The sequence below is a fragment of the Poecile atricapillus genome, chromosome 11 (assembly GCF_030490865.1).
Source record: "Poecile atricapillus isolate bPoeAtr1 chromosome 11, bPoeAtr1.hap1, whole genome shotgun sequence".
NCBI lineage: Eukaryota > Metazoa > Chordata > Aves > Passeriformes > Paridae > Poecile > Poecile atricapillus.
Window position 1 is genome coordinate 12,292,975 of NC_081259.1, and position 13,351 is coordinate 12,306,325.

General features: G+C 39.1%; 1 protein-coding gene across 3 annotated transcripts in view; it reads right to left on the reverse strand.

Moving 5' to 3' along the window:
- ATOSA (atos homolog A) overlaps positions 1 to 13,351 on the reverse strand; it is a 47,276-nt gene that overhangs the window by 15,082 nt on the left and 18,843 nt on the right. For all 3 annotated transcript variants that reach the window (XM_058847321.1, XM_058847318.1, XM_058847319.1), the window contains exons 2-4: positions 1,758 to 1,942; positions 725 to 927; positions 140 to 265 (exon numbers count right to left, since the gene is read on the reverse strand). In XM_058847321.1, coding sequence (XP_058703304.1) covers positions 140 to 265; positions 725 to 927; positions 1,758 to 1,942 — 514 coding nt within the window. The remainder of the gene's footprint in view (positions 1 to 139; positions 266 to 724; positions 928 to 1,757; positions 1,943 to 13,351) is intronic.

A 13,351-nucleotide genomic window follows, 5' to 3' on the forward strand; every position in this document is an offset into this window, starting at 1 on the left:
CTATAGAACTGCCAAAGTACCGGGCCAACAACATGCCACCTTCTAAAAGCAAGCAGGAAAGCAGGAGAGAAGAATGATTTTAAGACAAGCTGCAGTAATCTGCAAGCAGCAAATGAGTTTTTTTCCATTCCAGGCATACCTGTACAGGATGTTTCGGGGAACAGCACCATGTGAAACACTCAGCCACGCGCTCAGCTGAGAGAAGAAAACAAAGGAGCGAACAGCCAATAAAAGGGTCTTCTCTTCAATAAATCGATCTCCACTCCTAAGGCATTTAAAGACAAACACATGAGTGTTGGTAAGAATATTCAGAGACCTATTAGAGCTAGAACATTGTCAGATCTTCAGTCAGAAAAAAAAAAATATAGCTTAATCAAGCAAAGAAAAAATTCCTCAAACATTCTGAAGATTCCAGAGCCTGATTTGTTTTTATACACATTACAATTGACAAAATTTGACATAAATGTTACATGCATTAAAAGAACCATTTGCAGCCAGGATCATTTCATACTCTGCACTGCACAATGTCCACTGCAGAAATTTTGAGTATAAGACAACTAAAATTGAATTGCCTGAATTGAATTGCTTTGATTTCACTAGCAAACTGTGGTTTTCTTAGATCAGTCCTCACAGCAAAGAGCCAGTTCAAAAACACTAATTACTTTAAGGACTTTAATTTTACAAGATTCTTGAAATTATCAACTAATCCTCATATCCAACTTACTGTCGAGGAACTGGCTCCAAAATCCACCTTTCTAACAACAATGCATCTTGTTTGATTGCAGGATCATTTAAATCATTCCCCTCTGTGGTGGGCCCTTCATCACTATAGCAACAGTCTGGAAGTAGCATCACTTCTACCATGATTGGAATATTGTTCTTCCACAGAAGCATAACCTCAGATCTGGTTCGCCTGGCCTGACGACACTGAGGGAAAGAAAAATGTCAACATACACAAGCCATAAAAATACTAGCCAGATTTAAATCTAATTTAAAAGCATGTTCCAAAGTACTAGAGAAGAGTAAGGGTCAAATTCTGTTTGGTTTCACCAAAACAGAAATAAGATTCCAGAGTTATTAAATGAAAAAATAATTAACACATCCCTTACAGTTGCCATTTGAACAACTTTCTTTAGGAAATTTAAAAAACTTGTAAAAATCCATTTCCCCAACCACTGCACTTTGCTACCTTGTAGTTCTCTCTCCACAAGGCACTCTCTTGGGCAGACAGACTCAAGCAGTATCTTTATAAATTCTGTGTCTTGGAGCAGGCTAACTTCTGCATGAATATAACTTAAATTCCCACAGTACTTAAGAACATGAGAGATGGGATACTCCAACCTTACTCTCAAACAGACTGGCTAGATTTGATGTGCTTGTGTTTTTTGGATCACTAACTTTTCAAGAACACCTGGAAAAGCAAAAAGTTAGGCAAGTGAGCCTACATTTTCTCAAGAGAAACCCCAGACCAAGAATACTAAGTATAGTGCTTGTCATTTGCATAATAAAGATTCAAACAGGCACTGCATTCAGGTAGTCGTGCAGAACTTCTTGTTCAAGGATAAAAGGCTTAATGATCTCTCATTTTAAGGACAGATCTATTATTAGTAGGATACTGAATTACATACTCATTTAAATGAAGGACTGACAGAAAGCCATTGTTACTCATGCTTCACTGTGAATCCTCTGTGGGTTCTTGGCTGACTTTAACCATGGTAGCAAGGATTTGTCACATGAAATGGGTACCACCACCATACCTGAGCCAGTTTGTCGCTGCATTCATGCTTAGTTGTTGGTGGCTGACTTGACTGTGCTGGTGGGCAGTGAAAGCCCTCTGTCCTGCCCTTGATCGAGTACTCTGGTGTCCGGCCCTCAGTGATCAGCAAGGCCAAGGAGACCAGGAACTCCTCAGCTTCATACTCAAAGTATTCATCCAAAGTATCTGTCATTTCAAAAAGACAAAAATTAATGACATTTGCTGTATAACAACTGTTGGCTGACCCTGCAGTTTATTTCAATTACACTTGAAATGAGAGTGGGCTACGGGAAATGGATCTTTGTGTCAGACTGGCTGCACTCCTCACAAAACCCACCACTCCCTACTCCAGCACAACAAAACAACTTTCCTCATCTCATAATGTTGTCACTACAAAGAACTCTGTTTTTCAACAGCTTTTCTAGAAGACAAAAGGTTTCCTGGGCTCTTGTGGGAGAAGTCTGATGACAGTATGACTTGGCATTGTTATTATCATCTGACAGATAGAATAAGAAGTCATAATATATCATAAAATAGATTAAAAATTGAAGAAGAAGAAAAAGAAATATTTACTTCTATTATGGAAAAAGTGGGACACGATGTTCTTTAAGATTTTTATTGCAAGTCCCGCCTGCTGAGAGCAAGGCTTACTTCAGAGGTCCATTTTTAGTTATCATTAACACATAGGAAATAAGAAACATACAGAGTATTCATTGTTTTGTACCACGGTCAGTCTAAACTTGTGCAAAGAATGAAAACTCAACAAGTCTCTGTAGACAAAGCAGCAGCTGGCATTGCTCTTCATGAAGAGCCCGGGCACACTCAGTTCCCACAGAGTTAAGATGCACCATTTTATGGTGTTTTATAGAGCACTCTTCTCCTCCTCCTCCCTCATCACGAGGATGTCACCCATCATTCAAACAGATTTAAGTACAACCAGATCATGTCGTTCCCCTCTCTGCTTCAAAACACTTCAAGTTTCAAAATTATTTAATTACTGAAGAGGTTACAGAAAACTCTCTTTTCCATGAAAGCTAAAATACATTCACTTCAAAGTCTATTTTAAGAGCAGAAAAGAAAAGCGGGTGGAGGCAGGGCTGCCAGCAGTTCTTTACCTTTATTTTGATGCTTTAGGGGAACAAAGCACATGACATCTTCACAATTTTAGCTTAAATGTCCTATGTCATCCACCAAAACTGCCACAGGGAGAGAGTTAATTTCTATTCATGTTTCAATTATCATGCATAAAATACTTTTCAGAAGTCTTTTTTGTCTTGGTCCCCTAATAGCAGAGCATTTGGCAAACATTGCAAGGCAGACTTGAGAGATGCACACAAGAATGGATGCGTGAAACAAAAGCTCCCAATTAAATGTGCAATTATCTGCATATGCAAATCATAAAGTGTAGAACTAGCTTTTGCATGTACATATTTGCCTAGCCCAGGCTTGTACACCACAGACCCCAGGGCTTACAGACTATTTGAAGGGAATCTACACAAAGTGAGAGAAGTCAGCCCACTGCTGAAGAAGAGCCAGAGGACTATTTTACTATTAAAATTATTAATTACCCTGAAGGACCCAATATGGCATGTGAACAATACATTAATTCATCTGGCATAAGTTAAAATGGTCATTTACCTGATGGATGGCAAAAAATATCTAATAAAGGGTGCATGAAAGATGAAAGGAATGGTAAATAACAGAGAAGACAAGACTCTTAGGTAGTGATATGAGTCACCTACAAAATTAGGCACCTGCACTTCTTTTTCAGCTGGAAGTCTGGTGAACAATAGGTAAGTCATACTTGGGAACAGGAAAAAGGAATTTGGGAAGACTCTGAAAAGGATTTGGATAAACAACAGACAAAAAAAAAAAAATTGCAGCATTATCTTGCTGCTAAGCTCATCTTTGTATGCCCAAAGGCCATGGTAATTTCAAGAAAGTCACAGCAGGAAGGATCACTACTGAAGTACTTTGCCTACTCTGACACAAAAGTTCAAAACTCTAGAAAGTGTTCAACAGGACTGAAATTAATTTAAACAAGAACTGTCTCATGCTTAGCAGACTAAACAAAACTAACTCACCCCTACAAAAACCTACAAGAATTGTTTTTTAGCAGGTAACAGTAAAACAGACATGTCCTTCAATAATCATTAGCAGCTTACCAGATGAAGACTTTCTATTATTTAGCTCTCTTTTTAAGAAGATAATCCATATGTTATCAAAACCTTTGGGACCTGACACAAATTAATGGACAGACCCTATGGCCAGAGTGTTTCTGCTAAGCAGTTAGATTTAGGCAAAAAACCCTCCCCTTTTTTGTATTAAACAGCCTCTGATAACAAAGCTTATATTGCATACCTGAAGTGCTCAGGGCCTTCACAGACATAGCACAGCTCACTACAAGACACAGACAGTTTAAACTGTCCAGATGAAAGATCCAATGAATAGTAAATAAGCAAGATCTACTGAATAAAGGCAGGTACATATTCTGAAATAATCATCACTCAAGAATCAGATTACAATCACAATATTGCCTAATGTAAACAGGTAAAGCTCACTTTCAAGTTCAATTTACAAATACTGCCTCTGTTCCTGTATCAGACCTATTACTTCAGAAGCAACCAGTTTATTGCCTTAAGAAGGAAGAGAAGATCCAGCTAAAGAGTTAGAGTTATATTGGCTGCAGTTACAAAAACACCATGTTGTTTCAAAATAAAAATGGCATCACTAAGAAGCCTATGTTGAACTAGGAAATGCTGCAGCATTATAAAGACAAGGCCAGCACTTTAAAATTATGGACCAACCAATTATTCAATCTGGACATAAAAAAATTAAATAACAAACAGCCAGAGATACTGAGAAATAATTTTCTTCCTACAAAGTTCATGTGGCATAATATCTTTTTTTAGCTGCACTAGATTTATATATCATTTAGCAACTTCTAAGAGTTTTCATAAAGGAAAAGAAACCTATAGCCATTGAGAAGCCTGGTAGTTGTTCTTACACAACAGACACAGATGATGCAAGTTGATGCAATTGAGGACAAGGGTGGAATGACATTTACAGAAACAGCAAACTCAGTGTTTAGTTAAAAAAGTCTTATTCTGTGTGTGCTGTTACTGTTTGGCTTTGTGTATGAATCAGCCCTAGGACACGTCATATATTGTGTATAGAATAACCTCAGTCCTCTAACCTGACTGTACAACTATTATTGTTCTGCTTCATTTCTAGCAATGCAACATGCCAAGTATATAGCATAAAATATGCACCTCTCTGCACAATCTGGGGTTTATTCTCCTTAAAATAGCAAAAAATCCAGTTAGTTGACACAAGCAAATAAGAATTAAAGTAATAAGGCACTACAGGCCTCTAACCAATACATTGAAACAAAAGGTTATTGACCAGGTGGGCACAAGAGATAGCAGCAGGTGTCAGACTGCTCAAGGAGGAAGAGAGAAATTTAAATTTTGACTGAAGCTACTGTTCACAGAGCAAAGCATACAGTACTGGAGAACTGAAACATGAAGGTACATCATTTTGTTTTCCTTTGCTACCTGCACACACCAACCTCAACAAAGATGATTTTCTAGACCTTCTGGAAAACCAGAAAAGCTCATTTAACCAGAAATGTCAAAAGAGTCTTCAAATCCTTGTCCTCCTACCTCCACTGCACACAGGTGCATGAGCACTGGAATACAGAATAAGAACCCACAATCTGCCCCCCCACCCCCACCCAAAAAAAGGGAAATTGGCTCACATCCTGAAATGCCAATTAAGGTTAGTTATGTGGTAGTAGGGATTCATAAATCCACTTAACTGTAACCCAAGGACTCTCTGAAAACTTCAGTTAATTGAGTTATGCTCAGCTGACTCCTTTCCCAACTAGGTCATGCTTGTGCAGACCAACTCCCTTCCCTTTCCTATCACAGCTTTTTCTGTAGTAATTACAGAAAATGTTTTCCTGAAATACACGTTTTAGAAGAGCATTTAATCTGTTTTCTAGGCTTAGGCCAGGAAACAAAGACATTTGGTATTATGTAACCCATTGTGTTCCAGGTGCCACCAGAAGATGCATCTGGAAGCTGCTTGTTCCTTGTTCTTCCTGGGCACAGCAAGGCAATAAACAGCCCCAGCAGAGCCTCTCCTGCCCCATGTTACCATCCCATCATGGCCAGGCTGTGACACAACCACAATCTCCCCTAGTCCATGCTTATTTTCTTGTCCTAGAACCTCTCATGCTGTACTGCTCACTACAACTGTCTACCAAGCTCATCCTCTTCTCAGAAAAAGAGCACTTTTTTTGCAAGGAGGCTTTCTTCAAAGAAAGACAATTTAGTTCCAACTGGAAGTATCCTTTAATCCTGACCTTTACTGATTGAGGGCTACTTCCTTTGAGAGCCCATGAAACAACTAATAATTGCCTTTGAATATGCTCTGGAACAGCCCAGACCCTTCCTGGAAAATCTTTAGGCACCCATAATGGATTTTGAAGGCCACTGATTAAAAGTAATCACATTCCTATTTTACTTAGAAAGTTGAAACCCAGGAAGTTGACATCCAGTAAGAAAAATACTTAACAGAATATGGAATGCGTGGTGTAGGCTGTTGGGATTCCCAGCTGATGCAAGCCCTGCTCCTGCCCTACCCAGGCTGTCCAGTGGGCACCATGGCACGGTTGCCCACATCTGCTCTTTCCTTCCTTTTTCAAAGACTAAAAGAATGGCTTAAGTACTTGGATTTATTTTTTGTGCTTTCAGTACTGGCAGTCCCTAAGGAGACACTTCAGCCCGAGGGTCCCATGGCAGGAGAGTCAGGTAAACTGGAGGAAAAGTGGCTGCACTGTCAGCACTCAGAACCCATCACCTCCCAGCAAGGGCAGTGCTCTGCATTGCAAAAATTACAGCAGAAGCTCTTCCTGCAAATCAATCAACCTGAAGAGATTTTATTATCTTGCTATTCCAATAAACGGGTTAAAGGTACTTCCACATTTTAAGAATAAGGCAGGGATTCAAGAAACTACTGTAAAGGAAATGAAACACAATGTAAATGTTTGACTAACAGCTTCTCTTCTGGAATTAGAAACACCTACGGATGCTTTGGTTAACTAATTCCACGTTGTGCTTAACTTCAAAAGAAAGTTGCCCTTGAATCCCCCAAATTCAAGATTCTCTAAATGAGCAGTCATGTTGTGTCTGCATGTTACAAACCCATAATTATATCTGAAGTCACACACTTCAAAAGCTTTGCAATATTAAGAGTTTAGGTATAATTTAAGCTATCAAGAGTTAAAGTCAAGAGAAGGCCTACTTTTTTCAAGAAACAAGCCATTAGTTACTTAAACTCAAGCAAATGCAGTGAACTGGTTACTCACCTTTATTTAGGAATAATCCAATACAGGTACACACATTGATAACTGTTTTACATTCTTATGGCTCAAGATCTTTGAGTTCAGCGACAGTTATGAAAACATGAGGGAAGTAGCACCATAATTCATCTTATTGTTACTGTCTGCTTTTTCCAGGGTACCAAACTGAATCACTACCTGGGTATCAAAGCAGTTCAGCTGTAGGCAGAAAATGCCTGCATAGGAATTTATATTAGAACTGATGCATACCCGCTATTCAAATAAAATAACAGTATAAGCAATAAAAAAAAACCTCTGGTCCTACTTAGTTTCACATAAAACAGGAAGAATTTCACCTGCTTCTGTGCTGTTATGCCAGTTTATAACCAGAAAAACCTTGTAAGTAAGGGGGTATTTTTAAAACTCAAGACAGAGCTATGTGGAGCTGATCAAGTTATTCCAGAGTTGCAGAGCAATTAAAATCAATCAGTGCCATGAGCTCCACTGCAGAGTGCCATGCTGCATTAATTCCCTGGGTACGTGTGTATCACTGCTCATCTCCTGCACGTCCCTGCTGGACACCTCTCACAGCACCCAGAGCTAATCTCGAGGCAGCTTTACTGTAAATAGAGAGCCTGGTTTTAAAACTGGGCTGGGGGAAAAAAAAAAATACAATCCACATTTTACTAAAACTTATTCAGGTTCAAACAGCTTAATAGGTACATGAAATCCATTTAAAGCTTAAATTTCCTGCAGTCATCTCAGAAACTACTGCTCTCTGGGAGTGTAAAATGCAGACTGTTAAACTGATCTGGGTGTTCCCATCTTGCTTCCTGCGTTTTGGCTGACATCCTATTTTGCCATCACCATGCTGCTTACTGAGTCACTCCTCTATGTCCAACTGTAGCTTCTATTTTTATCTAAGCAACAACATTTTAATGTGCTTCTTTTGATTTTTTGGCATTAAACCAGATTCTAGATCCAATATTTGCATTTTGATCGGGGAAACTGGTTTTGTTTCCCCTTAAGTGGACAAAAGAAAGGAATAAGAACTAATGGTATAAGCTGAATTATTTCTTGCTCCACAATGAAATCACAAATTGTAAAGTAGGTCAATCATTACAATTTCAACATCTGTATTTAGTAGAAGGAAAGCAATACCTGAAAACATGAACTTTGAGGCCTATTTCAAACGTCAATATGCCAAAAGTTGCAAGAGAACATGTATATTGTAAAATACAACTGTCCCACTCTATCTTGATGTGGGTACATAAGTGCTGAAATATCAGTGTAAAGCTGTAAGATTATCAGTGCTGCAATGGTTAGCAGTTTGAAAATAAGCCAGTTGTTTTCTTTTTGCTGACCCCTAAATCAAAGGTGCTACTTTGTACCAACATGCTACCACTGGACAGGTCCTGAAAGCAAACAGGACTTGTCTCAGCTAATGCCCTTAAGAATACATCAATTTCTGTTTTCCTTTATATTACAATTTCCTACTGTATTACATTGTGATAAATACACTGTGATTACATTAAATGTGACTGCACAAAAAACTGAAGTTATACTATAATGAAACAAAAAAGCCTAGAAGGAGCAGACCAAGTAATTTCTATTAATTCATCTCCAGCTTTTTACATTTTCCCTTGTTTAGCTGATGCTCTGTCTAAGCCAGATTGTGTTAGAACAAACTGCATTACACAATGCACCTATCTTAACAAAAGAAAAATTTAAATCCCAACAAAGCAAAAGGATTTCTGTCAGGTATTTCTGTTCATTTCTAAATGAAAATAATTAGGAGAAAACAGCTCTTTTAGAATTAGTGTGTGGTGCTGAGTATAGAATAGGCACTTGGCTGTAACTAGAAGGGAATAGAAAGTTTCTATCAGGCCTTCACTCACCACCAATACAGTGATTTACTACCCAGGTAAATATGCTGATAGAAATTTTGTAGAATTATATTGAAAACAGATTACTGTTTTAAATTTCACCCTAGTCCCAGGGGGTAGCAAGGGCAGTGTGGAGATCAGACCTAGGTTAACTTCAGGCACTGACACCACAATGCAAAAACCCATCCAAATGCTCAGTTTGGGGAGCTGAAGGAGCAGTGTGTCACCAAATGCTCAGTTTGGGGAGCTGAAGGAGCAGTGTGTCACCAAATGCTCAGTTTGGGGAGCTGAAGGAGCAGTGTGTCACCCTAGAGCAGAAAGCAGAGCACACTTAAGCTTACAGAGTGTAAGAGAATTTCTTCCTGAGGTGTTCTCTTGGCAAATAACTGAGCATTTTTTACACTAAAACACAGATTTTTAATACAAAATTTCTATGTGTGTAATTTTTTTTCCATGCTCCCCTCACTGATATTGATGACTTTTATCAAGGCTTTCCAGGCAGAGGAACTTTGGAGACGAGAATGATTACCATGTTCATTATGGTTGCTCATTAACTCAAGAAGGAGCTCAGCAGCAGCCACATGGCTGAAGACACACAGACTGAAGGCTTTCATCAGCTTACTCTGTTTCATGTCAGCTGTAAATATCATTCTGCAGTGACTCCATAGCTGCTGCTTTATTTTCAAATGAAACCCAATGTGTGTTAACAATGAAAAAGCACATCTATTTAGCTAATCCTCACCTTTTCCTGAAGGCATATCATCCATGTGACAGTTACAATTGAGTATTGGGATGTTTAACTCCCAAGCCAAGACAACCCTTCCATTAAACAGGTTGATGGCAGCTCTGCATTAAATTCCAGCTGTGACAGCATTTTTATAGTACACAAATAAAAGTGTGTGCCAGAATTTTATTCAGGCCCTAAACACAATACAAGACGACATACATAAGTTTCAGTTTTAATTTGTTTAACGACCCAGCCTGACAAAGATTCAACTGTTTGCAGACTTCTGTACTGTTTTATACAGAGTTTGGTTTAGAGATGGAAAGCAGTAATTTGTGATAATAAATCACTTTCAGATGTTACTGGAAAACACAGACCTTCAAAAAAATCCTGCAGGAGGTGTTTTAGTGCCTATGAAATATATGTATGTATAGCTGCCAGAGAGCTAGCCCACCACTAAATGTTTGCTCCTTTGCTGACCAGATTTTTGCTGAAGTGTCACTTGGTTTATTCCTCTGTAACGTATCTTCACAACAGACACAAGGATCTTTGGCTCAGCATTTACAGGGATGAACTGTTATCCTTGCCAAAAAATACTGGTTTCTAAAATTTCCCCATTAACACCAAAAAATTTTCTGTTTAGGGTATTTCATGCTTTATCTCATCACCTTAAATACTGTACTTAGAGAAACTTTGGCAATATACTTTCAAGTGTTCTTGTGCTTCTTTTTCTATTAATATTGGTAAAATAACACTGCTTTTCTGAGGAGAAATATAAAGTAGCTTTCAGCTTTCAAAAGGACTTTGAGCAAATGATTTAGAAGAGTCATTTAGTGCCTGATAAAACTGCAATGGGAACACAAAAATCTTGCCGGGAAAGGCCATCCACTGCTCGTGTGTGCACAGGTTCCACTCCAGCTTACAACCACCAGGCACAAGCTGGTGCTCTTCCCTAAAACCACTGCAAGGAAAAGAACTGTTACATCATGTGCCTTTTGCTTCAGACCATAGTTGGACTTGCTGGAAAATAAACCAGAGAGAATCTGAAGTGCTGTGTGAGAGCACTGACTCACTGTTGGGTGGAATCAGCAGGCATGCCAGAGCTGCTGGAGTCAGGGAAAGCCCCTGGTGAAAGTACCATGTTGACTTATGGGATCACACTTTATGGAAACCTTCCACTGAGCATTCAGCCTTCAACACGATATTGTTGTCTAGGCAAGTGAGGTTTTATAAGCACCAAAACACTCAGCCTTCCACACATTCAGAAAGCTTTCAACAACCAATATTCAAACACTCATCTTCACACTGCGGTCAGCTGCCAACGGGCCTGACCAATGGTTTTTGAAAACCATGTTACCAACAAAGCTTTTGTACACTGAAAATCTCCTTAAAAGATACCTATCAGTAAGTATCTATTTTTAATAGATATTGCAATTTCTCAGTTTTACTGTGGTTACAAAAAACCCAAACAAAAACAAACCAGAGAAGACTGTGGGACAGGGGTGGGCAGAAGTCTGCATGTTTTTGAAAAACCTAGTCCAGTTTTTGGTGAGTCTAACCTATGAAAAGACCATTAAAAAAATAAAACCAGATGAACATCTAAGACCTCTCCCATGCATGGTTAGTATGTCATTTCTTCAGGGGCAAGAATTTTGATAATCTACATGAAGCACATTTTTTAAAAGCTTTTGTTTTGTCACTTACATTACAAATTTGGTAAGAGGGCAAAATAGTTGCTGTCAGCAGCTCACCAGTGCAGCAATAAACCCTGCACCAATGCAAAAAGCAACCCCCCTCCCTCAAGGATGGATAACATTCAATTTCAAATATCCTGTTGTCTTAGAGGAACCTGGCAAAACTAGAAAGTTATGAATGAGTGCCTGCACTGTTACCTAGCTCAGCCAATAGCACTGATCAAGAAAAGTGAAGGTTAATTTGCGTTATTTTAAATTCTAGAGAATATGACAGTCTGTGCAGTTTTCCACCAGGCTGAAAAGACCTCATGGGCCAGGAATTAAAAATCTGCAACTGCTTGGGCAGTAATGAACTTGTAGTTCAACCTAAATCATCAAAATAGTCATTTTACATGTCTAGACATATTTCATCTGTGCAAGTACTGAATAGCTTGATGTATGCAGTTTTTCTTTCTCTTTGCTTTCACCCAATTTGAAGAATTGACAGGATCTAGCTGAGTAACATTTATCTTGTTAGAGATCAGAGTGACTTTAAGATTTAAAAAAAAACAACAATCAGACTAATGAAACTCTAGAGCACCAGACCTTGGAAAACACCTTTTTAAAAACTGGGCCCACTTGAACAGTAAAATTTCTAGCAGCATACTTGTTTGCTTACAAAATTTAAGTGCCTGCTTTCCCTCTTCCTTCATTCAACCATCCTCGCTGCTCGCACTGCAGCTTTGAAGGCTACCAGAAACATCCAGCCACCGGGCACCTCACAGAACAAAACAAGCTTGCCACAATCCGAGATGCAAGACATCCGTACAAAGTGCCAAAATTAACACTAGTGGAGCAAGAATAATAGTGGTGTATTCATCATGTATCTGTTCAAAACAATTCTCCCTGGAAGGGAAAGAGCGAGTTGCCGGCTGCCAGCGCTGCTGCTGGCACGGTGAGGACAGCAGGCAAAAGCCTCCCTGCACGGCGCTGACCTCGCGTCACCCACCCGGGCTGGCCTCGGCTCCAGCTCGCTGGCTGCACGTGTGTTTTGTAACACCCTGTACTGCCTGTTCTTGGAACGCTCCTTCCAGAGAACCACAGGGACAGGGCTCACCCTCCACGGCCACTTCCAAGCCAATCTCACCAGCAGCAGCAGCATCCTGCTCCCCCAGATAAACTATCAGTTTATAGAAGGGTAAAGGATCCAAACCCTGCTCGCGTGCTCTGAAATCAGGTGACCCGTGAGTCAAGGGACAGAGCAATAAATTATTAGGAAAAACAAAACACTGTGCTAAAAATAGTGAACACCAGCAGCACATGAAGAATAACAGTTTTAATCCAGTCAAAGCTCAAGGCCCTCTCCAGCCTCTTTTGTATCTCAGCAAAACAAATAGCATAAGCAAAGACAGAAAAACAAAACCTTACTTTAGCTTCTCCTTGGTAATTCACAATTATATACTTAATTAAAAGTTAACAGCAGATGAAAAAACACAAAAAGCTGAGTTTTGGACCAGCAGAAAAAGCATTCATGCCCAAAATAAATATCCAGTGCAACTTCAATCAGAAAATACCAAAATTACTTACTTTCAGGGAAAATTGCTCCAAGATGATTTCAGCACAAATATGCCAAAAGCTTCACTTCAGCTACTAACACAGTTTGAGCAACATTAAGGATTTGTCCACTTGTCAGATTTAACAGATCTAATAAATTATTGTGAATGCTCAAGTTAAACATCAGGTAAAAAAAACAAAAGCCCTTCACAAACATTCCAGAATCCAAGTGATTGATACCCATAACTTACTTTGTCAAGCCTTCCATTAGCAAAAACATTATACAGAGATTTTCTACTAGAAATCAAAAAAAAAATAAAATTTATAATTATCAAGGGACAACACTGCATAATTTTGTTGGAGGAGGAATTTTTCTAAGAGATATCAAAAAAGCAAGCACAGAAGAGTAGT